Genomic DNA, 27,940 nt, shown 5'->3' on the forward strand with positions numbered 1-27,940 from the left:
GAAGGGAAGCAAAACTAGGTTTTTAGACTACCATCTTAGAATTCAATGTTTCTAGGAATACCTGGGTGGCTCAGTCGGTGAAGCATCTACCTTGGCTTGGGTCATGATCCCAGGGTCCTGGGATTGAGTTCCACATTGGGCTCCCTGCTCAACTGGGAGCCTGTTTCTCCCTCTGCCTGCCACTTTCCCTACCTCCCTGCCTCTCTCTTTCACGCTCTGACAAAATCTTTAAAAAAGAATTCAATGTTTCTAGATTATTTGCATTGTGTACAGTATTTCCCACTATCTAAAATACAAAGTTTAAATACAAAGCTTAGACAACTTATCTGCTTTTGGGACTCAGAACTATTTGATCCTAGTTTATCTTTCTCTCTTAATCCTCCAGTAATCACGTTAAAGAATCTGTCATCCCCTCCTACCCTCCTTGAAATGGTTTATGGTGTTCCTTATACCTTATGACTGGTAACTGGGATGGCCTTTTTCCTCCTCCTTAATCCATATTTTACAAAAGTAGGCTCAGCTCAAAGTCCATCTCTTCTGAAGCTTTTATAACAATCCCAGGATAGCCAAAATTCTGTAATATTTAAAACCATTTATTGAGTTCCATCCAAGTGACTTGTTCTTTGTGTCAGCAATATCACTTTTTTCGACCAGAATTCTCTACCATTTTTACCCTGAAATCCAAAATAACTTTACTTAAATGGAATTACATTGAAAAGCAAATGCTTCATGTTTCGGTATCTTCCCATACAATAAAATATTGAAGTTTTGATGAGATGCAGCTTTGGGCAGAAGACACAAATAGACATTTTACCAAAGAGGACATACAGATGGCTAACAGACACACGAAAAGATGCTCACATCACTGATCATCAGGGAAATGCAAATCAAAACTACAATGAGATGTCACCTCACACCTGTCAGAATGGCTGAAATCAACAACACGAAGAACAGATGTTGGCAAGAATGTGGAGAAAGGGGAACCTTCTTTCACTGCTGGTGGGAATGCAAGCTGGTGTAGCTACTCTGGAAAACAGGAAGGAAGTTCCTCAAAAAGTTAAAAATTAAATTACCCTATGATCCAGCAATTGCACTACTAGGTACTTACCCAAAGAATACAAAAATACTGAAGGGATACATGCACCTCGATGTTTATAGCAGCATTATCTACAATAGCCAAATTATGAAAAGAGCGCAATGTCCACTGACTGATGGATAAAGATGATGTGATATATACACAATGGAATATTACTCAGCCATAAAAATGAAATCTTGCCATTTGCAACGACATGGATGGAGCTAGAAAGTATTATGTGGAACAAAATAAATCAAATACCATATGATTTCACTCATACTTGGAATTTAAAGAATAAAACAAACGATTATGGGGGTGGGGGGGGGAGAAGCAAACCAAGAAACAGACTCTTAATTATAGAGAACTGAAGGTTACCAGAAGTGGGGAGGGGTTGGAGGATGGACAAAATAGGTGATGGGGATTAAGGAGGGTACTTGTTGTGATGAGCACCGGGTGTACATCAGAAACTAATATTACACTGTGTTAACTGGAATTTAAATAATTTAAAGAAACAAACAAAAGAAACAAATTTAATGGTGTGCCTGAGTTAGGCAATTTCTTAAATTCTGTTTTGAGCAGGAGGCAAGAGTGATAAGATATTCTTATTTCAAGACACTTCTCTAAAAGAATGGTTTTCCTGGTTAGGGGCAATAACATCCTTACACAACATTCCAAGCACTCAATTCTTATTTTTTGCAAAGTTTTTCTCTAAGGCGGGCACTGGAAAAGGGTGTGAATGGTTCAGTCCAGCTTGTAAGCCAAAGCAATGTGTGAGTGGCATTACCTCACACAAGTCTGGAATGTAGCACTCCGCAAGAGCAAAAATAAAGTTGGAAGCACAAGAATCTCATGAGAGAAACTCTATCAAGTAGATAGTATGTAGCCTAGTCATTGCCTTGAAAAATCATAACAGAACACATCAGCATTTTGAATCATCATGGTCCAGTACAGGACTAACATCATATTGCAAAGCAAGAGTATGAAGTATTGGAAAATAAAAAATCCTCATAACCAAGAATTTAGTTCCCTAGGGAGGCACTGAGACTTATCTTGACCTTTACTGTTCATGTTCCCTAACGTAGTTTGATGTTAACCTGATAATCTGTGATGCATTTGAATTGCTTTTTGAAGAATGAAACAGGACTAACTTTAGAACAGAGGCAAACATGTCAGTGCATGCATCTTAAGCAGAATGATATCGGAGGTAAGCAAGGCTGAAAATCTGTCATCCACAGTACAAGCCGCTGAGCAACCTCACGTCAAGGCGGTTTTATAGATTATGCAGAATTCAAGAAGCATAAATTAAGTGCCTAATGTCTGGGAGGGGAATGATAATTAAAATAGAATGTATCATCTACTTTTCTTTAGAATATCATGTTTTGGAAAAATTACATGTGAAAAAACTTAAAATCCAAGGTAATACCCGCTCTGGAATTCTATAGTATAGTAATTATTCTCAGAGAATGTGGGAACACACAGGTATGAGACTTCCAGTCAGGGGTATTTAACCAGTTAAGATCTGTAAGTTTAAAACCTACCAAACTTCGCTTTGAAACAGACTCCGTAAGTCAAACAATAGCAGGTTGGAATAATAATAGGATGTCAATTTTATAGAGTGCCCTAGAGACCTTAACACTATCATCATGAATATGTGTGGCAGCATGGAAAACTTGTGACACAAAATGACATGAAAAAGCAGTACACTGACGTATGCACAAGGTATTGTTCCAACTATGTGAAATTATATGAATGAGGACTAGAAGGAAAAGAAAAATAAATTGCTAGGGTAGACTTATAGGTGATTTGCTGTTCATGATTTCTACTATTATTTTAAATAATGGAAAATTTGGAAATACTACAGAAGTAGAACATCAGAGGTTAAGACATTTGAGAAGAAAGGCAGGCAGCACCAGAACTCTGGGAGATGTTAGATTCATCTACCATACTTCTCATGAGATACATCAGAAGTATACATAATTACCAAGTAGTTTGACTTTCGCCTAGATGGTAACTAAGATGATGGTAGAGCTCTATTTCTTGAGTCATTTTAATTCAAATGATCGATTGTACATCTTCCATGGCACTAGTAATTGTATTTCCACGAAGGGGTAACCTATGATCAACATAACTGAAACGGTGGGAGGGTGAGGAGGGCAGGCAAGCAGGCAGAGGAGGAATACAGGTACAACTTCTGAGATAATCAGAATTAAACAGATGCACAGAGAATTTGTCTTTTGCCTCCTATAACCTCTATTTCACCTCCAATCCTACCCTGAAGGTTTTCTGCTTCTCTGGTAGTTCCCAACACTGGTATCTAGCTGTGAGTACTGCTTGTGGAAATAGCTTTGGATTCACACCTGCTTGGGTACTAATCTTGCTGCTGCTACTACTTACTAGCTAGGGGCCCTGAACAAGTTTGTGAGCTCTCAAACGCATTTATGACAAGCATAAACAAATTTCACAGAGGACATATAAAGACAAACCAATTTCCCGTAAGACATCCTATGTGAAGTTGCTCTTAGAGTACTTATGCTCTGTAGTCATGAAGGAAAGTTTGTTCTCTCCCTATCTTTTTCTTCTCTGTCGACAGGACTCTGGTATTCGGGTGTTAGACTGTTTAGGTAAACTGAAGGTGAATCCTCCTTGGCTGTAGGCGGCTTTCAGATCTTACCCCACCCCCCATACTCACCCTCACACAGACCAGAATCCCTAGGCTGTAACCAACTTGATGGCAGAATGAGGCCAGGCCAGACTTGTTTGGACATCAAAGACCAGAGGAGTTTTCTGGGTTGGCTCTATTTGTAAGCTGTGTTTAAAATTTCAGTTCTATCTAATCTGGCTTCTAGAGCTGGCTGCCCAATACAGTAGCCACTGACCACATGTGGCTGTTCACATTAAGATTAAAGACTTAAAGTGCATAGGAACCGTTCATAGTCCCATTTCAAACGCTCAGTGGGTACATGGCTAATGGCTATCAAATTAGGTGGCATAGATATAGAACATTATCACTGCAGGACACTTAGAAATCTGCTCTAAAGTTCTGAGGGTATCAGTGGGAATAAGAAGTATCCTAGGCTTGGTGCCCATCATATTCATTATTTTTCATCTCTCAGACTGGAAAAACAAACTCCCATGGTGACAGGGGTAGAAGAAACACTTGATTAGGGGCCTCAACATACACAAGCATTCCAGGCACTGGCCTAGGGGACATCAATAGCATTCTTTTCCACATACCACAGCCCACTTGTAAAGTGATAAGGTAGGTCAACCTCAGAATAAACTTAGTGACATTTTGCTAGCAAAATGAGTAGTAGTTAACCAAATCCTGGCACTCTATGCAAAAAGACTGAAATCTCTCTAGATCCATCCATATTGTTGCAAAGAGAATTGCTGAATCACTATATTGTACACCTGAAACTAATCTAACACTGTATGGTTAACTATACTAGGATTTAAAAAAAAAAAAGCAGAAATCTCCTATTGATATACAACATTGAAGGTTTGTTAAGCAACTGGCAGTTTTATTTCTATGCAACAGAGTAACTGGCAATCCAAGTTTGTGAATGGAAGGAGAGAAGACACCAAACTACTCAAACTGTTCAGTTTCCCTTTGAATTCAACCAATCAATCGTTCATTAAGGCTGGTCCCTAATAATCTACTTTGTCGACAGGGGGCCCTCACGAGTTACCATCCTCGCAGTAATCGCAAACAAGTCCTAAACCAAACATTTGCAGCCGCTCATTTGGCACCTACAACCTTTCCAACAAAGCATTAGCCCATTTTAAATGTATTGGCCTCGTGATCAATTTTCAGGTTTCTCCCAAAAAGGAGCCCTTTAGGAAGTTTTCATTTGCTCAGGTGCATGTGCCTCATTTGGACTGCTTGCTGAGCCATGCTGGGGGACAAGGGGCTCTACCTAGAAGATCAGCACAACTATAAATCCAGCCTCCTCCCCGCCCCCCCAGCCCAAGTGGGTGTCAGTGCTTCCAGATCATCCCTCTGCTTCCCTAGTCAGCACTCGGTCATTCTTCATACATCAGACATTTTAATACTCTTTGTTTCTTTAGATCTCTGACCCTTCCACCTTCCCCTCCCTCAGCAGATGGTCTTGCCTCTGACTTCAGAGGGTATTGAAGCCATTAGACAAGAATTTAAGTTTCCTGCCCCCAAACCTATACATCTGCCTACAAGGTAGCCATCTTACTCCTTCTTGCTTGCTGCCACAAGGAGGTGGATCCTGGCCAGTTGCCTCCTGCCTTTTTGAAGCCTTGCTCTGTCACTTTCTAGCAGACCTTTCATGCCCCTTCGCTTGACTCCTTCCCCAGCGTCATTGAACTGTGCAAGTCCTTCTTCCCCACAGGTTCCTCTTTCTCTCCTCTTCTCTATGGTCAAATATCTTTTTTTTTTTTTTTAAAGATTTTATTTATTTGACAGAGAGAGACACAGCGAGAGAGGGAACACAAGCAGGGGGAGTGGGAGAGGGAGAAGCAGGCTCCCCGCTGAGCAGGGAGCCCGATGCGGGGCTCGATCCCAGGACGCTGGGAGCATGATCTATGGTCAAATATCTTAAGGCTTAACTAAACCTACCCTCTCCACTTGCCCTAGACTCCAGTTTGACCAGGCCATTGAAATTAGCTTCACCAAGATCACCAACTACCTCTTCATTGCTGAAAATCAATAGGCACTTTTTAGTCATCATCTTACTTAACCTTTGCTGAGCATTTAGACTTATCAACCCTTTGCTCATTCTTGAAACGCTCTTTTGCTTAGGCTTCCATGACAGCGTACGCAAGTGGTCTTTCTCCTGTGTATTTGGCTAATCATGAGTCTCTCTCATTGTAGTAAACACACAGAACATACACTTTACCATTTCCACCATTTAAACGTACAGTTCAGTGGTACCAACATTGACATTGCTGTACAACCAGCATCAGCATCCATCTCCAGAATGGTTTTCTTTTTTTTTTTTTTTTAAGATTTTTATTTATTTATTTGACAGAGAGAGATAGCGAGAGCAGGAACACAAGCAGGGGGAGAGGGAGAGGGAGAAGCAGATTCCCCGCTGAGCAGGGAGCCCGATGTGGGACTCGATCCCAGGACCCTGGGATCATGACCTGAGCCGAAGGCAGACGCTTAACGACTGAGCCACCCAGGCGCCCCCAGAATGGTTTTCATCTTACAAAACTAAAACTCTATATCCACCGAGAACTCACCAGATCTCCCTCTCCCCAGCCCCTGCAAACCACCATCCTACTTTCTCCTTTCATGAATTTTATTCTGGGTACCTCATAAGCGGAACCATACAGTATTGCTTTCTGTGACTGACATTTCCTTTAACATGAGGTCTTCAAGTTTCATCCATGTTGTAGCATGTACCCGAATTTTTGTTAAGGCACAAGAATATTTCATTGTATGTACATACCATGTTTTGCTTAGCCCTTCATCTGTTGATGGGCACTTGGGTTGCTTCTACCTTTTGGCTATTGTCAATATCGCTGCTATGAAAATGGGTGTATTCTTTTCCTTAATCCACTTCTTAAATATTGGTGATCTTTAAGGTTCTACTCTATTCGGGCAATTTTAGCTATACTCGCGGCTAATTGCTTACATGTTAGTGACTCCCAAGGCTGTATTTGTGGCTTATTTTCTCTTTTGGGGTTCAGATCCCAAATCCCCACATCCATCCTTTTAGAGATCACAGGCACCCTAAACTCAACACATTCAGTACGATGCTTTGGGTTCTTGCCATGTTCTTGCCATGTTCTGTTGCCCTGGATTTCCTACCTCAGCAAGCAATATCGTCAACCCCCCCACCTACACCAGGCATGTGGGCATCCTCCTCCGGCAACCACAACACTGCCACTCAACCTCCAGGGAGCCCACTCAATTCCATGGCCCCCAGGTGACTATTTCTCACTGCGGCATCCCAGATGGGGGTCCCTGAGGGTCCGTCCGTGCTCCTGCCAAGACCCCTCTTCATTCATCTCCTCTCCACAAAACAGCAACGCCTCCCTCTGTATTCCCTAGAGCTTACCTTATTTTTCTTCTCAGCACTGCAGTGGTGCTTACCACATAGCCATCACTCCATGCACATGGCCAGTGAGTTAACCCCTGACCTCTCCCTTACCCAGTCCTGTCCGTCCCACCTTCCAACTGGTGTTCAAGTCCACCCACCTCCCTACCCCAGCTGTCACCACCTCAGCCAGACGCTCAGCGTCTTTCACTTTTGCTTCTCTTCTCATCCCCTCCCCACCACTGTCCACACAGCCGCCAGGAGAACCATTTTAAGCCACGAAACTGGAGGTTTCACTTCTCCACTTACAGCACTCCAACCAGCACTTTCAGACTATGACCCAAAGGCCTTCACTGGCCTGCCAAGGCCCTTCCTCCTCGGTCTCCCCAGTCCTGTCTTTCATGCCTCCCTGGATGCTGCAGCTCGTTACTGAGTCGCTTCCAATTTAGCCAATATGCTAGATGCTTCTCTTATTTCCTTTCCAGGTCTTTGATGAAGCTGCTACTCTTTCCGCATCAACAACCCTCCCTTTTCTCCAGTCCCCTTCTCCACATCTGTTGGCTCCTCCTTTTCCTTCAGGTCTTAGAGGAGAGGTCCCCGCCTCTTGGAAGCCTCGTCTGACCTCCCTGAACCTGTTGTGGCTTTGCTCTCGCTGCTAGGGGCTCCCGTGGTATCCTGTACTTCTCCCACCATGGTGCTCAGCCAGGACTACCCGTCCCGTGAGTGTTCGCTACAGTGCACCCTAGCTCCATCAGGGTGGACACCCCGACTTTCTTGCCCAAAAGGTACCGTCTGCCCCTTGCACAGTGATGGGGCCATGGTCGAGGCTTAATATTTAATACGGGGTTTTTAAAAGTTGGCCTAAGACATTTCAAACATCCAGATAAGTAGAAAAAACCTGTAAAATAGCATAACATACACTCATACTCACCAGCTAGATTTTTAAATTGTTAATATTTAGCTATATTTTCTTCATTGAGCCATCTCTGTATTTGACATATTTTCGAGTAAATACCAGAAAATTCCTAAGTCTTACCAACACATCCATAGACGATATGAAATAAGCTCCTGAAAGATAAAGACCCATGAACAAAAACCTCTAAAATGCTACTTAAGCATTGTTAAGTGAAATTCAGAAATGAGAATATTAGGTTCTATACCAGATACTTTTATAAATGTATTCTCATTCCATCATTTAATTCCCAGGAGTTTTACAGGGTAACCTCCTTAACAAAAGGAACCCTGTAAAGAACTTGTAGCTCTAGGAGAGAAGGAGAAAGAAAAACACTTGCTGAGTGCCCATGATGTAGCCAACACTTATGCTACCTCCAGTTATTCTTTTTTCTTTTTTTTTTTTAAGATTTTATTTATTTATTTGAGAGAGTGAGAATGAGAGAGAGTACATGAGAGAGGGGAGGGTCAGAGGGAGAAGCAGACTCCCCGCCGAGCAGGGAGCCCGATGCGGGACTCCATCCAGGGACTCCAGGATCATGACCTGAGCCGAAGGCAGTCGCTTAACCGACTGAGCCACCCAGGCGCCCCACCTCCAGTTATTCTTACAACAAACTCAACACGTAAAAACTTAGCGTGGCCAAGTTATTTGCCCAGATCCCAAAGGAGGAAAATGGCAGATGTAGGAATTTGTTTCCCATTTCCCTCTCTTTCTACTACTAATCTATTCATTACTATTGAACTTTTTAATTTAAAAATTAAAATTTGAAGTTTGTGGTGGTGTGAGCTGGGTAAAAATACGTGTTGCTTCTACATGCACACACACAAAAATGTGTAGGTTAAATTCTCTTTTTAGTTCTTATTACAGGGCAAATTACAGCAGTGAGCACAGACCAAGCAGGAAGGGAGTCCGAGGCCAGGGTCTGGTGCCATGGCTTATTTACCAAACAGTCGGCGGTTGGCTAGTCTCTAGCAACTGGTTGCAACTCTCCTCACCCAACAATGTTCATCTTTATAATGGGTCAGTTGTATTAGATTGAGGTTCCTTCCAGCTATTTGAAAAACATACAAATGAAACCCTATAATTCTTGGTGATTTGTTTCAGTCATCAGGGGTTCAGGGCTAGGATGTAAGTCTTACTGATTCCAGGCCTAGCTCTGTACCTGCTCAATGAATATATCATTTGGGGCAGGGGAGTGGGGGGGCTGTAAATATAGGCCAATTTTAATTGGAATGTTGGTCAGCCAACTAGAATAACCTTCAAACTTATAGAAACAGATCTCCCACAGATTCTGACAGGACAACTAATGAGCAAGACTATCAAAAGAAGAGCCATGAAAAAGCTCCCTCTTCAAAAGATGACCCTGGCTTCATCCCTATCCCCATGTATCCTCTGCTAGACAAGCTATCCTAACTTAGCAGACTTTTTTTGTTTTTAAAGCAGTCAATTCCATTAGATGCTAAGCTTTTTTTTTTTTAAGATTTTTTATTTTTTATGAGAGAGAGAGAGAGTACAAGCAGAGGGAGTGGCAGGTAGAGGGAGAGGGAGAAGTAGACTCCCCGCTCAGCAGGGAGCCCGACATGGGGCTCGATCTCAAGACCCTAGAATCATGACCCGGGTCGAAGGCAGATGCCTAACCTACTGAGCCACCCAGGCGCCCCTAAATGCTAAGCTTTAAGAGCTCTGTCTTGTTTGCCTTTAAAACCCTAGCTTTTAGCATAGCACCCGGTACAGAGTTAACTATCAATACATGTTTATGGAATGAACGGCAAATCTCACCACCTTCATGTTCCAATCCAACTCACCTCCAAGGTTCAGCCCAGATGCCATCTCTAACCGCTGCCCCCCAACCCCCTCCCAGACCCCCAATGCATTTTTCTGTATCTCTCCTATGGTGTATCTCATTTTTTATACAGTTATAGATATTATATATACCTATGTTAGCTTCCCAGTAAGGTCAAACTCAGAAGCTATCTTCTGGCTCAGCATGGAAACCCTACAATATATAGTCCAGAGCAGGCACGCACTCAGGTTTGTAGAAAAACCTACCCTTTATATATACACACACACACACCCCAAAGCAATTAGCACAGTTCTTTATATGTAGGAGACACTCAGTAAATATTATTGAATTAAATGCTATTTCTGATTAAGTTGTGGTGAGGCTAGTCCTCTCAAATTGCAAATGTTTGTGAAAGACTCCAAACCATTTGGGAAGAAATATGGTAAACTAGATTAAAAGTTATAAGAATGGTCATATCTTTGAATAATCCACTTCTGGGATTTTGTACTAAGGAAATAGACCAAAAAAAAAAAAAATACAAATTAGACTGAACCAAACCAACAACAACAAAACTGGAGGATACTATGACACACTGATATAATACTATTCTACTCTAACAATAATTCTGAAGATTCCTGAAAGAGGTTTGTGACTAATGCTAAGTAAAACACAAAGTTCACATCCAGTAGAGAAAAATGGGAATACTTGTGAGAAAAGCAAATATACAAAAAACCAAACAGTTATTTTGGGATGGCGTTATGCGTCATTTTTTTTCCTTTCCAAAATTTCCTCTAAATGTACTATTTTTTTTTTTTTAAAGATTTTATTTATTCATTTGAGAGAGAGAATGGGAGAGAGAGCACAAGAGGGGGGAGGGTCAGAGGGAGAAGCAGACTCCCTGCTGAGCAGGGAGCCCGATGCGGGACTCAATCCCGGGACCCCAGGATCATGACCTGAGCCGAAGGCAGTCGCTTAACCAACTGAGCCACCCAGGCGCCCTAAATGTACTATTTTTATAATAAAAATTTGCTACTGTCACCGTTCATCTTTCCTTATGTGGCTGTATTTTCCATAGACAGTTACTTAGTGAGGACCAAAGCATAAAATTGTCTACTACATAGCTATTGCTTCAGGATTTAACTTTAGGATTCAAGCGATCTCTCAAAAGGAAGGCTGTTCTAGGTCATGAGGTATAAGGTACAGGCATGGTGTGCAGAGTGCAGAAACCAATCTGGATACGAAGCAAGCAGCTAGACTCAGTCAAGGATGCTCAGGAGCCACACAACTGAGATTAGTCACTCAAGCAACTATCAACCGTCTCAGAAACTGGTATTAAGGAGGCTACAACCTAGAAGGGATAGGGAGACAAAGGAGAGGATTTAAGGAATGGCTGTCTCTTGGTAAGGGGATAGGAAATGGTGGAGAACTGGCTCACGAGGGTCTGTAAACTATGGCCTGCCAGCCAAATGCTACCTACAGCCCGTTTCTGTAAATAAAGCTTCATTGGAACACAGCCAAGCCCATTCATTTATGTATTGTTTATGGTGACTGTCACACTACAGTGAGATGAATAGTCGTGACGGACACTGTATGGCCTGCAAAGCGGAAAATATTTATGACGTGGCTCTTTACAGAAAAGGGAGCATTCGTCCTGCAGTCCTAGATATAAGGAGGTTTATAAACAGACACCCTCTTTAGGTGTTGGGCCACCTTTTTCTATTACTTTTTCTTCTAATGCACCGGCCTAGAACGTAGGCAACCCTAGAATTTATCATCCAAATGGAGATACTTTTGAGGGTGAAAGGGGGTACTAATGAGACTATATTCCAAGACCATGAAAGTAAACCAGGACCATCCCAGACACGTGGGTCCCCCACCAGAAGGGCTAGTAGCACAAGGGCAGGTTTCAAAGGGCGCTCAAGGTCAGCTTTTAGGTGTATGAAGCAAGCTTGGGGGCCTCTCTTTGGTGCTTTCTATTTTAATTGCCCTTAGATGCCTTTCTGCATCCCTCTGTCCCAGCTCTGGTCCTCGAAAAGTCCGGCTGTTTGGACACCACTCAGGGGTCAGGCTCTCCCCTTTCATTAGAGCAAAAGGAGAGAAGTTTCTCATCCCATTTAAATAACTTATTCCAAATCAGTACAAGTATTTTATACCTGCAAATTTCACTTGGTTTAATATCAAGACAACTCCTTAAAATGTTTTTTTTTTTTAAGAATTTTAGCTTTCTCCTCTCAATTTAAAAATGACCATTAATCATTGTATTTATCACCATGAAATCCAAACCAAATATAGTATATTATCCATTGATTTGAGCTTTTAATATGGACACCGTGAAGAATTAAGAATGACGTTTCTAATTTTATCATTCCAGAATGAAAAACAAAAGAAAATACCAGATATACTCCCTAACATACTTTTTTTTTTTTTTTTTGTAAAAACTTTCGATGTTGTGGGGAAAGAAGTAAAACTAAAGATGTTTAGAATACCGTTGGTGAAGTCTAGGACGTTTTACATTGAGACTTCTCTGAACAATAGTAGCTCTCAGCTTTGAAACCTTGGTGGATGGCTTTCCAAATATTGCCATCTGGTGGAATTTCAGTTAATTGTTCCTTTGTTCTAGGGAGCTACTGGAGGTGAATAAACCTTGAAGGCATTAGAGAGAAAGAGACTCAGAATACCAGTGGGAAATAAGTGAAGGTCAAAGGATTGTGTCTCAAACACAAACCCCAAACGGGGCGGGGCGGGGGGGGGAGGGAGGGGCTTCTGAGTCTTTGTCTCCTTCCCAAATATGCTCCACCCTCTTGTAAAGTCTGAGCAGTTGCCTTGATTATAAATAAATGAAATAAAAAAATCATTCGGTCACAAATACCATGAGATGTCCTGAGGTTACTTGGCTACATCTTAATATTCTCTCCTTCCACTTATCACTAATAATATCTCCAAATTAAACTTCAATTGGCTTGACGATTTTTGGAGGAATTGCTGATAGCAGTTAATTAGCCCTTCATACCTATGGGAAATGGAATAGTTTGAAAAGTAATGTTTTAATGGAGCATGTTTACCGGAATACTTGCTTTAATTGTAGAATGGAATTTTGAAAATAAACTGTCACAATGGCATTAATACTTCAATTTAATCTGTAGATAAGGAATTCTACACCATTTTAGATTTAAGCCTTACCTTGAGCATCCAGGCTCTCTCCCCGGCTGACGAGATGAACTGTACCGCTGAGGAGTGGGATACTGGGATAGTGAAAAAAAGAAAAAAGAATACTTAATAGGATGAAAACATAGGAGTAAAGTGTTATAATGGAGTTCGTTAGGTGTAGTTAGCAATGGAAAGGGAAATCAAAGCACACACTATATCAAAGTTCAGTTGGTTTTACCATAGGAGAGAGATTAAGTCAGCCAAGCCATTGAGTACTCAGTCTATATTTTAGATCAGTTTTGAGGTTGGTTATGGTTTGTGAATATTTAGTATAATGTCAGTTTTATGAAAATAATTTTTTTCTTTTTACCTTTCTCCCTGATAGTCTGATGTGATGAGGATTCATGTATTAGCAGATAACCCTAGGAAGCAGTGCCTCTAAGTGGGATGTCAAAGGCCAACATTAAAGTACCAATTTCCTTAAACTTAGGTTTATTTGCAGGTTTTATATCTGGTATCAACACAGGCTTATTCTTCTAGTCAGAAGAGTTTTTTTTTTTTCTTCAATTAAATCAAGTTTTAAGAGAATAGGCATTCTAAACAATGCCAGGATCAAATTTCAAACTCTACACACCAACATAATTTACTTTATGTGAATTGGCTCTTGCTCTTCAAAACATACTCTAAGTGATAAGACAAGTACACTGATGAAGGACAGATCCAATTCTCCAGGCTAAGAAACGTATCTGATCTCCAGGTTTTGAGGGTCCAGTGTTAGGGTGGGAAGTGGATGGTTCCTGGGGAGGCTGCTTATGGCTCAAGCAGATGCTGCTAAAAAAGAGCCAAGACGCCTATGTGCATGAGCCTTAATTGGTCTTCCTGCCACCGCAAGAAACAAATTAGAAATGACTGCTGCCTTCTACCTAGGGCCTTACCCTGCCCATTATTCTTCTAACATGGTCCTAGAACAGAACACACAAATGCCTTTGGTGCTTACTTTTTTTTTTTTTTTTTTTAAGTCAATTGCATAAAAATATTTGTGGCAGACACAATGCAAGGTGATCTCCAGAACTATGTCTGGAGATGTTGCTGGGTGAAATTTTTTTTTTTTTTTTTTAAAGAAAGGAGGGAGGCATTTTATATCTTTTTTATAAGGGGAAGAGGAGATGGTGAAAAAAAATGGGAACAGCAAAATGGTAGGTATGGAGAGAATAAAAGTAAAGGTAGGAGTTGATTTTTCAATGTTTTACTCTCTCCCCCCTCTCCCCCCTCCCCTTCCCTTCCCTTCATGGTCTCTAACTCTTTAAATAAAAAATGGAACATGGTATAAATATAAAATATAAAACTATGAAAAACACAGAAAATCTTTGAGACCTGGGACCTGGCAAAGAGTTCTTAGCCTTGACACCAAAAACACAATCCATAAAAGGAATAAGTAAATTGGACTTAATCAAAATTAAGAACTTTTGTCCCTGTGAAGTAGATGCAAATATGAGGAATAAATTAGGAGAAAATATTTGCAAATCACATATCTGACAGAGGACTAGTTTCTAGAATATATAAAGAGCTCTGAAAACTCAACAATAAAAAAAATGAATTGGAAAGTGGGCAAAAGACATGAATAGACATTTAGCTGAAGAGGATATATAAATAGTTAATTAGCACATGAAATTATATTTAACATCATTAGCCATTATGTAGGTGAAAATTAAAGAGGATGTAAGATGGTTCTGCTACTCTGGCAAGCTTTTTTTTTTTTTTTTAACATGCAACTACCATACAACCCACCAATTGTACATCTTGGCATTTTTCCAGACAAATGTAAATTTGTTTTTTGTTTGTTTGTTTTTAGTGGTAGCCAAAAATCAGAGACAATCCAGATGTCCTTCAACAGGTTAATGGTTAAGCCAACTGTGGCATATCCTTTTACCATGGAATGCTCCTTAGCAATAAAAAAACTATTGAAACACACAACAACCTGGATCAACCTCCAGAGAATTATCCTGAGTGACAAAAGCCAGTCCCCAAAGATCATATATCACATGATTACATTTATCTAACAGTCTTGAAATGAGAAAACTGTAGAAATGGAGCACAGATTAATGGTTGCAGGAGTAGGGGGGAGCAAGGGAGGAGTGGTGGGAGGAGGGGGTGATCATAAAAGGGCAACACTGGGCTTGAACATGTATCCATGTCAATATCCTGGTTGTGACAAATTCATAAGATATTACCATTGAGGGGGGGAGAAGGGACTCAAGGGCACATGAGAAAGTTCCATATGGTTTCTTACAACTACATGTTCACGTACAAGGATCTAAAAACATAGTTTAAAAAAAGATTGGACGGCAATTACAACTGAGCAAGAATCTCTTATTTTCTTACTTTTCCAGAGAGCAACAAAAGCCCCGAGACAGTGGGCAAGATGGGGTTGGGAATTTGCCCAACAAATTTGTACAGATCCAAGAAAAAATATTTCACCCAGTCTTGCCTATCTGAGAATTTTCTGCTGCTATTCCCTCTTTATTCCACATCAACCTTTCTAAACTTTTACTAAAAGCCAAAATAGATACAAATACACTGAAAACTAGAAGTAATTTCTAAGTAGCAGTTTGATAGGGATTCCTGGTACCTTCGAGTTGATGCTATGCAAGAATTTCCCCAAATTCTCACCCTTATTGGTCCAGGACTAGCATTTCATCCCTCGTGGCTCTTGTGGATGACAAGGGAGGTGTTCTGTATTCTGAACTGGGTCACACTAAAGAAGAGCATAACTGTCCCCACCCCCACACAAAGAGGAGCGTGCAGAGTCTTCTTTCACTTTAGGAAAAACCATGTTGACTTTTACTCTTCCTGTTTTGAGCACTGTGCAGCTCCTCAGAAAGCCAGCCCCTTTCTCTGGTTTGCTGGCTTTAACTGAGAAGACCAAGTATCTTTGTTAGCCAAAGAGTCATGACATGGCCACACTTTAACAAAGCACATTCTCTGTTGCTACAAAAGTCCATTTCCCCCTCGTCCTCTAGGCATTTCAAATCCTCTTTCTTTGGACAGACTCAGAATTCTGGCATCCCACGTGTGGTGCATAGAACATCTGTCCTAGCTTGAGAGTCCCCCGCCTGAAGAGGCTGCTTCCATGTCTGGCCATAGAGCCAGGCACATAAGAGATATCAGAATGAAGAAAGGGTTGTAGAGATTGTCCATTCATGCCCACCATTGAAAAAAGATCTGGCTCAGTGCTGTGTATTTAGCCAGCAACATTTCTGACTAATGCAAGGTGAAAGCGTCCTCCTCACAAAGAGACCGGAACCCCTGTTTCTCCAGTTGCTCCCGGCTTTTCCAAGAAGGGAACCCCGCTGGGATGTGAACGGAGGTTTTCCCCTCAGGGGATGACGGAGATCTCTTTGGACCTTCAAAATGAGCTGTATCCTGAATTCCAAAGTCCCTGTGGGTGCTTTCAGATACTGAATCACTCCAGTTACAGATCACATTCTTTAGTATGGGAATGCCACAGCTTTCTAGGAAGAAAGCAGCTTATCAGCATTAACATAAGGTCACAGGCTATTAATCCTTAGGCTGATCCTACTCCATAGTAGTCTTCTGGAGAGCCCCCCTCCGCCGAGCACCACCTCAATTAGTGGCCTCGGTTGGGTGGGTTGGGCTCAGAGCCCTCCCCAGGGCAGCAGAGGGAGGCCAACAGCCTGCCCAGTTCAACTGCCCCAGGGGACTAGAGGCTCGATTGCCGGGAAGCACAGAGCTGAGCACACACCAGGGAAACCAAAACCAAATGAGATTATCTGGCAAGTAAAGGAGGTCAAATTACACTGAATCTTGGGCACTGAGTGTGGTACAATGCATTCCACTCCTTAAGCAAGCCAGACTACAAAATGACCCATACTGTATATTTAAGGGCTTTGAAAAATTATAGCCAGCTGATAAAGGGATTTTGATGGCGTACATTAAGAATGGTAATGATGTTATAAACTTCTTTTGGTCGTGTGATTTAAGCTTCTATAAAAATAAAGTATAATCCCCCCCAATTGTCTAAAGTCATAGCTATAATAAAATAGAAATTCAGTTATTTTCATACAAACTGAGCCTCATCCCCCTCTTAGAATCCTCCTTTATCCATCTGTTACTTCCCATGCGAACCAGGATTAAAATAATTTGAGATTGCCCTTTCTATTCTAGAATATCCGCCGTGCGAAAGGCACAAAAGTAAAATTAAAAAGACAGACATGAGACAAGCTACATGAGAAATACCATATGCATTAAGTCTGTGAATGTTTTTAATGATTACTTATCCTTGTATCGGTTTTTAATCAGAGATCCCTGAAACTAGTTGGAATAGAAGAACGGCTTTCCTCACAAGTACGACGGACAATGAAATGTAGCAGAATGTTCATAAAGCAGGAAAGTAGCACAGTAAATGGGATCAGATTCCCTTTAAGAGCCCAGTGTCCAAATTTAGCGTTCAGGTTATAGTGGAAATGAAATCCTTGCTTTACACGTGGCCTACCTTTATCGTCTTATTCCTTTGACCGTCCAAAGAAGAAATGCAGGAATAGAGTAGAATTTTTGAAAGGGTAATGGGAGATTTCAATAAGACTTTGGCTGTGGCAGGAGGATTCTTAGGACACTGGGTAACCAGGGTTGCTAAGACCTCCCTCAAAAGATGGATAACCACTGTCCAACTGTAGTGGTGTGTGGGAAGCTTTTCAGACTCACATTTTCAGTAGTCTGTTAAAAGCGTTAAGGGGATGGAATTTATTGAGATATTCAGGATTATCTACATAGCTTCTACCCCTAAGTTTTGTTGGTGCTAGTGTGCATCCTAAAATGCTCATGTGATAACCACCCACATTATTTTGGGGGGGCCTGCTGAGGGGTCTTACAGAAGAGTCCCACTTACAAAAATGTTTGGGGGCTGAATCAGTAATTATTTGGTGGGGAAATTTATGCTGAATCCCACTCACTTGGGAAATAATCTAGTGCTGCTCCAGAGTAGAAGCATCAATTATACTGTCATGGATAAAACTTGGGTGGGAGGTGGGAACAGAACACCAATCTATTATGGGAAATAAATCCAGGCAAAATACCCAACTTGAAATGTTTCTTTTTTTTTTTTTAAGATTTTATTTATTTGACAGAGCACAAGCAGGGGGAGCGGCAAGCAGAGGGAGAAGCAGACTCCCCGCGGAGCAGGGAGCCTGATGTGGGGCTCGATCCCAGAACCCAGAGATCGTGACCTGAGCCAAAGGCAGCCGCTTAACTGACTGAGACACCCAGGCGCCCCTCCAACTTGACAGGTTTCTTAAAACCTTCTCTTCCTAGGGCGCCTGGGTGGCTCAGTCGGTTAAGTGCCTACTTTTGGATCAGGTCATGATTCCAGGGTCCTCCCGCTGAGCAGGGAGCCTGCTTCTCCCTCTCCTTCTGCCCCTCCACCCCACTCATGCTTACTCGCACTCTCCTTAAGTAAAATCTTAAAAAAAAAAAAAAAGACAAAACACCTTTCTCTTTCCATAATTATACAGGTCTATAGCTTTTTTCTTTGTAGTTTTATGGGTTATTAACAAATATGACATGCACATACACCGTCTATTCATTTTCTTCACTGCACAGCCTGGCATTGGGATCAGCGACTGATGACCAGCTGGGCTGATCTTTCCACACTGGCTTTGTGCTTCTTGGGGGAGACATTGTAAGCAATCTCTGCACTGTAAGATTTGTTGCAGATCAGCAGCACTTCAAGCTCCTTCGTGTTGTGGACTAGAAACTTCCGGAAGCCACTGGGCAGGATGTGCTTTGTTTTCTTGTTGCTCCCATAACCAACGTTGGATGTCATTGGATCTTCTGTGTACCCTATTATCAGTACCTCTGAGTTTCCCCCCAGTTGTGCTCAGTATTTACATATTGGTCTGACTGGTGCCAGATGAAATTCTTGGTCTTCTTTTTAATGATGTTGGGCTTCACCAGAGATCCGAGGGCAGCCATGATGCTGAAGAGGAGACGGCGGCCACCTCTGCAGGCAGCTCCAAGGTGGAGTATAGCACTTCATTTTGTAAAATTGTTTCACATAGATCATCTCACCCCAATCTTGAAATCTTAATTCTTTCTCCATGGGTTCACTGTGCTTGCCTTTTGGCTAGCTGCCTTTTGCTCCTTTATTTCTCTTCTTTAGGAACTCTCATCTGACACAGACGGAGTTAGAGCCATCTAATTTTTTCCCAGATGATCCCTCTCATTCTCTGCCTCCCAAGGAGCCCTTTTAGACATTGCCTCCTGGTCAGCTCACTCCCCACTGCAAAGAAATTAAATAATAATGGGATGCCTGGGTGGCTCAGTTGGTTAAGTGTCTGCCTTCGGCTCGGGTCATGATCCCGGGGTCCTGGGATGGAGCCTCACATCAGGCTCCCCACTCAGCAGGTAGTCTGCTTCTCCCTCTGCCCCTCCCCCCACTGGCGCTCTTGTGCTCACTCGCATGCTCTCTCTCAAATGAATAAAATTTTTTAAAAAATTAAATACTAAGGGATAGATTTTGTCTGTTAGGGTTGACATTTAGAGGGCCACAAACCAATACAATTTCTAAGTTTTGTCCCCATTGAGAGTGCATGCTCCAATCCATTGAACAACACATCACAGGGCATCTCTGGACTGAGATGTAAGAATACAATAATGAGCAAGGTGGGCCTTACCCTCCTACTTGGTCAGTTACAAATCCTTTTTTTGCATAACCCCAGGAAATAAAGAGTAATCATGGGAGCTTGTTCATTGTAGGAGATCACATAGCTGATAAAGGACAGAGCTGGGATCCAAACTGTGGTCTTCTGAGTCCAAATCACATGCTTTTCCTAAGGGTTCATTTTGACCCATTTCCCCTTTTTCTTCCCTATGTCAGGCTTTCTTTGCATATTAAAATTTCATATTTTTGAAGCAACAGAACACCAAATTTCGATCTTCATAAAGTGTTTTTTATGTGAAGTTCCTATCCACTCATTTGTTCAGCATTGGCGGAGCACCTAAGAACAAGTTTCCACTTCAGGGCAGCTAGTACCCGTTAGGTGCTGCCTTAAGTATGTTCCCTGTATCAGCTCATTTCCTTCCCCCAGTAACCCTCTGACGGAGGAGATTACTTATTCTTAGCTTACAGATACATGAGCAGAGGTTTGTGGCAGGGCTGGGAATTTGGACTTCAGAGCTGGAGCTCATGAACACCATGCTATGCATCTAGTATATCCCAGATGCCCTAAGTGCTGGGTGTCTAAAGCGTGAGCAATATGCAGTGCCCCAGCGAGGAGCTCAGACACACACTAATAACTATACCATGAGGCTGTGAAAGCAAACACATGGACAGGGAAGTGAAGAACAAAAGGGAAAAACTTAGGACTGCTGTTCCTTTGGAAGATATGTAGGATTTGAGAGCCATTTGTTTTCTCCTCTTTCTGAAAATTAGAGGAAAATGAGTATTTTCTCAGGTTCCTTCATGGCAGTGCTTTTCAGATTTTGAGTCAGCAGAGAATCTTAAAATTCAGATTATTCTTCAATAAGCCAGGGTGGGGTTGGAGATCCTGCCTTTCTAGAAACTTCTAGATGCTGCTGGTCTGGGGACCACACCGAGTTGCAAGGCACACGATCGGTTTTCAGAGCTCTTCCCACAGTCAGCTATGTGGTAATCGGGCCTGCACTAAGTCAGATGTGCCACTCACTCAGATGATCCCAAATGAAGTAAACTCATTTATAGCTCAGACCCTGCTACCAAGGACGGACCAAAGCAAAATTAAGGAGCTAAAGTCCATTTTTGGAGCACATTTTCCCTTGCTTCTCCTCTCTACCCCACATCCCTAGCCCGCCAGTGATCATGTACTCATCCAGAGTTTCAGGTCCTTAGGGAAAGTTCTCTGCTTTCCAAGATGTTATGTACTTAATTAACTCACCTGCACAAATGTGTTAGGGAGTGCTCATCACCAACATTTGTTATTTCTTCTCTGCTGACCTAAATGGCTGGTTCTGGATCTTGTTACTCTGGCACCCTCAATGAAGCCACTTACTTTCCCTTGCGTAGAGAATAGACTCAGCTGAGTTTACCACACATACATCCAGGGTGTTTGAGAGAGAGGATGCTCAGATGAACTACCAAGTAGTCTCTCTAAAGCAAAAAATGAGCAAAAAAATTTAATTTGCAAAAGCAGGGCACCTGGGTGGCTCAGTCAGTTAAGTGTCTGCCTTCGGCTCAGGTCATGATCCCAGGGTCCTGGGATCGAGTCCTCCCCCTGCTTGTGCTCTGACAAAAAAAAGCTTTCAAAAGCTAAATACTTCAGTAAACCCTAGTATACCTGAACTATCATTCTGCCTACAAGTAGCAGGTTAGGCTTTTGAGATTGCCAGTGCTTTCTAACATCACTCCCGGACAAGTCCTGAGGACTTCTCAAGGTGCACTTGCATTTTCAAACTGGGGGAAACCAAGGGACCATCAATGCCAGAATATTGAGTCCTCATCTGTGGTGGGATGTGTACCCAAAATGGATTTAATCAACCAATTTTTTGAAACCCCATACATCTTTCCGCGGGAAATAGGAGGTTGTTACAATTCAAAAGCTTTAGGAGTTAAAGGGACCTTTGAGGGCTGGTTGGGGGAATCCAACTATCATTTGTAAACCTGCCTGCTGTAAAGAGCATTGCACCTAGAGTAAAATTCCCTGGGGCTGAGGTTTTCCCCCTTATGTGACCGTGGGTATACCATTTAAACTCTGGGCTCTAGTTCTTAGTTTTCTGTCAAGTGCATTTAGACTGTTGCTGCTGTGTATAAGAATTCTTTAGCTATTGCAGATTTCTGTGTAAATGGAAAATACTTTATGTTCATCATCACTATTGGAACACATCTTCCTTGTCAATTGGATAGGAGTATTAGTTATGGGATGAGGAAACGTCAAAGTAGAATCAACCCTAGGGAAAACCAATGGCTTAGAAAGAATGGGAGAGAATGCCCGTCTGAAGGGATCTTGTGGATGTGGCCTTGAGCATGACCCTCACTGGCCCTTGTGAAGCCTATTTGTTGCCTCTTCTGTAGTCTGTGACCTCAGCAAACCCCATGGTTTGTGGTCAAACCACAAAGGTTGGCAGTGGAAGGGATGGGGGGCAGAGAAGAAAAGGATAAAACTATCTTTTGATGACAAGTAGAAACTTTCCTGTTAGCTTTAAGGTTGAATGCTAGCTAGCTCAGATTTTTGCAGGGATTTCACACTTTATAGACATTGTACATAATGCAGGGTTTTAAGATTCTTTTTTAAAAAAGGTTTTATTTGACAGAGCGAGAGACACAGCGAGAGAGGAACACAAGCAGGGGGAGTGGGAGAGGGAGAAGCAGGCTTCCCGCCGAGCAGGGAGCCTGATGCGGGGCTCGATCCCAGGACCCCGGGGTTAATGACCTGAGCCGAAGGCAGATGCTTAATGACTGAGCCACCCAGGTGCCCTGGGTTTTAAGATTCTTATTTCTTTCAAATCTTTTGGGTCCTCCCTAGAGAAGCGAGTTTTTGTGCCTTCTTGTTCTTCCCCATCCCACAAGGTGCTTCCTTTTTTGCTCCCCATGGGGAGCCCTAATGCATCCCCTAGCCTTCCCATGAGCACCATGTGCTTGAGTGCCAGGATGATGCAGTGCTCTTGTTTCTGCTTATATTTGGGGGCAGCTCAATACAACGCACTGCTGGACTGGGTCACTAGGCCTGCTTTTTCCACGTCTTCCCTTCTAACAGGGTAAGATATGGGATCGCTCTACAGCCCAGGCCGATGGATGGGGAGAGGACGGAATGCTAACAACCACATGCATGGGGAAAAGTAAACTCAGCAGCGTATCCGAGTGGGTGCTCTTTAAAATGTGCCTCCTCTGCCAAAAATCACACTACTTTCATATTTTGAGCTACAATGGCATTCTTATGTTGAACGGAAGTTTGAATCTTACTGCTACTTCTGCCTACTGCAATTCAAATAACTCAATGTGCTAATGTACTATCAAAATGATGTATTTTCCTCATGTGTTGACAACCTTATGGATTCTCTCAAGAAAAAGCCCAGTTCCCTTTACATTTTCTATTAGATTTTATTCTAAGAAAGATGGATTAACAACTGCCTTTTGGAGTGCTGAGATTTCTCATGGGGAAATCTTAGGTAAAAGGTAAGATACCCTCCCGGTTGAGGCAGCTAGAGGTCACAGGTGGATTGACAGGTTTGGACTGCACTTTAAGCAGAGCTGGGACAAGACCCAGGTCCTCCTACAATCGATTTAAGTTGGCTTAATAAGAATAGTGGGAATGGTGGTGTGCCTAACTTGCGAAGATTTTAAAAGATCATTGTTTAAGGGGGTAAAGACAAACATTCTTTATCTTAACTCCTAAATCATGCTTTTTTTCCTTTTGAATGTTTTGGTAGATTTTGCTGCTTCCTCTTGGTTTGACTAGCATTTCTCTAATACTTTAAATCTTTGCAAATGGAATTTTAATTTCCTCTGTTTTTTTAATCTCTAGAGCCTCTATTCATGATCACTACTAGATAATTTGCAGTTTTTTCAGATAGGGAGATCAAAGTAGAGAAGTCTCCCAAAGGCACATGGAATTAATAAAAAGTTATTAACTACTTAACATTTAAAAACAAACTCCCCCAAATGTGAAAAACCAAAAAATGCCCATGGCTTTCAGATTCCAAGAGCAAGGCTTACCACACTAAACTTCACAAGAATAGGGTGTTAAAAATCTCATTCCTTTGGGATGGGCCACAAACCCTGTGGGAAAATATGACTCAATGGACTTAGGCTTGAGGTCACAGTGTATAGAACACAATTGTTCTTCCCATTCTGCATGGCTCACCTGCGTCAGATTGCTCAACTAGGTACACTCTGAAGGTGTCAAAGGACTGCTAAAAACCCCACCCAAGGTCCCTGTCTAGGCAAATTACTGTGAATAGCATCATCACCGACACTCTCATAAGCAGCTTAGGAGAGAAAAACAACTTAATATACTCTTCCGCAAGAGAAACCCAACTCAGATTCACAACTCAAGCTTGTGTCCATGGTGAGGGATCGGCACAGCGACAGACTCCCAAAGGGGAAAAGAAGCCACACATTCTTGAATGTAGTTATACTCTTCGTGCTCTAGGAGGCTGATTGTGAGAGCCATTGATAAGCAGTACCAGGAGCCTCTTGTTCCTTTCACATAAGACAAACAATAGCCCTGCAGGACAGACATGTCTTGTTTCTGGGTACAACTTGATTCCAAAGCCCTAATCAGTCTTCTGCTAATTCAAAACAGTAGCCTCCTGGGCTGAGCCTCCCTCTATCAGATTGTCCATCCTCAAGTTCACAGAACGTTCCTTCCACGATGAAAGGACAAAGCGGTTGCTAAACACAGAGAAAGCTTCCCATAGTTCAGCTGTTTAATTTTAGTAGGAGTTCAGAAACCTCATTGTAGAAGGACCTGCACTTTGTCTACAGTTAAAACCAGTATCTGGGGAGAAACAAACAAAGCAACCCAGGGTATCGGTGGTTCACTTTGAAAGGAGGACTAGATGAAAGGCAGGATGGGGGGGTGGGGGCAGGAAATGTCCTATCCTGAGATTTTTATAGAGAACATTTTTTTTAATGGAAAAGCAATCTATGATAGGATTCAAGATAAAACCTATTGTAACATCTGTCAGGATTAGAAGTTGTTTCTCAGCATTCCACCATTTAACTTCCCTCACACCTACTAGAACGCCCTATCTTCTTGGGTCAGAGAATCATTATCTCTAGGTCTTATCAAATGCTTACAAAATCTGCTAGCTGCTCACCAGAGAGGTTGAGTGTAAAGTGCAGGTTCTCCCAGAGATATTGGTAACAGATATTAAATACCTTAAGCAAAAAGGGTCAAGTTCCAATAGTGGACTTTCAGAAATTATTCGCAGAGAAGCATTTCTTTCCCCCCAACCCCCAGTATGTTTTCCACAGTAAAGACTACAATTATAGGGGACTCTCAAACTGCGGACCAGTGACCCAGAGAGTCCTACCTGACCCCCCACTTCCCCAGCATGAAAGAAATTTTCACCTGTATTTTTTCATCTACAAAGCCGCGGTGTCAGAAAGTGATAAAACAACTCCAAGTATTGAAGCTTACGTGCCAAGCGCCGCGCTCGAACTTGGGGACGTGAAGAACAAAACGAGTCCATCCCCATCTCCAACCAATTTATGTGCTGCAGAGGCCCATGTGTGGGGAATTAAAGGCAAACCGCAATGAGTCACCTGACCTATCCTGGATGGGTGGGCGGGCCTGTGGGAGGTGGGGGGAAGTCATGGTTAGGTGGTTCGGAAAGGCTTTCCAGAACAACCTTTCTCAAATGTTAATCCATAACACCTGAGAATCTTAACTACAGTACGGATTCTGATCGGGAACGTCTGGGATGCAAGCGTAGCTTCAGCAGTTATAGGATGCTCCCAGGTGATGCAGACGCCACTGGTCCGCGGAGCGCACTCTGCGCGGCAAGGACCTCCAGGAACTCACACCTGAGTTCAAAGACAAAGGCTGAGCCTGACTTCACTAGGGAAAGACATCCCAGGCAGAAAAACGTGCAAAGACATTGAAGCTAGAAACATTATGCTGGATGTGGGAAATAACATTCAACATGCTAAGGAAAATGTTTATGTGAAATATTGTTGAATGTGAATACAGTCAATAGGAGCTTTACACAAAAAGGGAAATTCTTTTTTTTGTAATAGTTGCACAGAGGTGGAAAGATTAGAAGTGGCTCCCCTCATACCCCTCCCTCATCTTTTTCAAACTCTCGCTAATGTGTCTTATGTTGTATTTTTAAAATTTAGCTTTATTAAGATATGATTTATTTTATTTTATTCATTTATTTTTTAGAGAGAGAGAGAGTATGCACCAGTGCAAGATGGGGCAGAAAGGGAGAGAAAGAATCTTAAGCAGGCTCCATGCCCAGTGCAGAACCCAACGCAGGGCTCCTTTTCACAACCCTGAGATCATGACCTGAGCCTAAATCAAGAGTTGGACGCTCAAGCAACTGAGCCACCCAGGCGCCCCTTATGTTGTATTTATTAAAACACCAGCAGAAAGATAAATTAGTTTCTCCTCCATTTGCTGGTGGGGGGAATTCTGTACTGGGGTGTCTTTTGACAAAATGACCATGTGACTTCCTCCAATTTGGGATTACGTGATTGGAGACAGAGCTACTTAGTAACTGATTGCAACAATTATGTAGTGACTCGGTTATGATCACTACATAAAGATGTGTGTTTTTGAAGGAGTAATATTTTAGAAAAAGAGGTGAGTAATTAAAAATATCAAAGCATGTTTTTGTAATCTATTAGTAAATTTTGCCTAGAAAAAAATGGAGGAATTATATGGAATTATATGGAATTCTGACAGAAGGAAAAACACCAAACGTTGTGTCTTTTGACTTCACAGAGTGAAGAGTAGCACCCTGATGAGGAATTCATTGCTTGGTGTCCCAGAACATGTCACTGTCCCAGGCAAGGGGGAGAACTTTACGTTTCTGAGGAGCAGAAGGGAAGGTTGTGGTTGCTGAGGACATAGAGCCATAAGCTGTAAGTCTATAAGATATATGCTCTATGGTTCCCTTCCCGGTGCATAAATGGAACTCTTAAAATTAAGATCACCTTTCTTCCAAATTAGGTGTGTCGCAGGAAAATACACGTATAATATTTAGTTCACTGCCAGCCCTAACTGAAAACCATTAAACAAATCTTATGACTGTGTGACTATACATAATACAGTCCTCATAAAGACTCACACGTTATCTGAGTTTTACAAGAATCCTATGAGACAATGCCAGACTTCACTGTCTCTATTTGACAGATGAGAAAACTTAATTTGAGGGATGTTGATTAAAGATGTTAAGTAACATCTCCAAAGACACCCAGTCACTTAGCAGCGGAACTAGTTTTAAGCATCAGGCTTTTCTGATGTTCTTGCTCCAGTTCCAGATTTTTTTTCTGTGATACAACACTAACTTCTTTTTTTTTTTTTTTTTAAGATTTATGTGTTTATTTGGGGGGGGAGGGGCAGAGGGAGAGTCTTAAGCAGACACTGCGCTGAGTGAGGGGCCTGGCTCAGGGCTCCATCTCACAACCCTGAGATCACGACCCGGAGATTACGACACGAGATCACAACCTGAGTTGAAACCAAGAGTCGGTTTGCTTAACTGAGTGCCACCCCAGTGCCCCACAAGACTGTAACTTCTAAAAAACAGGTGGGCAGGCATAAGGAAGTGAGGATTTCAAACTCAAAAGGAATTAAAATCTATGGAAATCTATCTATGACTTTTTAAAACTCAGAATTTCACAAGAGCAGTTTGGAATTTGCCATAGGCTCAAACTACATGCCCTCCGTTCAGTTTTAAAGGAACCTAGATACAAATAGGTACAGGTGTGGTGTTGGCATATAAATATTCTTATGAAACTTACAATACACGAAATGAAGAAACACAAGAGATTTACTGGTGATTTGAGGGCCAGGAGGTATGTGCCACCTAATTTATGGGTTATTAATGAAGGACAAACCAGAATGTTATTTATAATAGGCTGTCCAGTTAGTCCTTATGAGAGTCTTTTTCGAACTTATATTTGTCTTATCTTGTTAAATATGTTCATTATAAAACAATATTAGAAATTGTCATTTAGGATCCTCATAAGAAGAAAATAGAAATAGTTGCATATCAAAGATATTTGGTCAAAAGAAATGATTTCTTCTTAGGTGTTAAAGAGAGTTTTGTTTTGTTTTTTATTCTTATGTTAATCCCCATACATTACATCATTAGTTCTAGATGAAGTGTTCCATGATTCATTGTTCGTGCACAACACCCAGTGCTCCATGCAGAACGTGCCCTCCTCAATACCCACCACCAGGCCAACCCATCCTCCCACCCCCCTCCCCTCTAGAACCCTCAGTTTGTTTTTCAGAGTCCATCGTCTCTCA

At 42.0% G+C, this 27,940-nt stretch overlaps 1 protein-coding gene across 2 annotated transcripts in view; it reads right to left on the reverse strand.

The window, feature by feature from the left end:
- The window catches only part of MAPRE2 (microtubule associated protein RP/EB family member 2), a 141,558-nt gene that overhangs the window by 104,291 nt on the left and 9,327 nt on the right, over nt 1–27,940 (reverse strand). For both annotated transcript variants that reach the window (XM_081801397.1, XM_081801396.1), the window contains exon 2: nt 13,005–13,066. Coding sequence is in view for 1 of the 2 variants with exons in the window: in XM_081801396.1 (XP_081657522.1) it covers nt 13,005–13,066 (62 nt within the window). In the remaining variant the exon portion in view is untranslated. The remainder of the gene's footprint in view (nt 1–13,004; nt 13,067–27,940) is intronic.

Source organism: Leptonychotes weddellii, chromosome 13 (assembly GCF_054177405.1).
Source record: "Leptonychotes weddellii isolate Sample4059 chromosome 13, ASM5417740v2, whole genome shotgun sequence".
In the NCBI taxonomy this organism is placed as follows: Eukaryota; Metazoa; Chordata; class Mammalia; order Carnivora; family Phocidae; genus Leptonychotes; species Leptonychotes weddellii.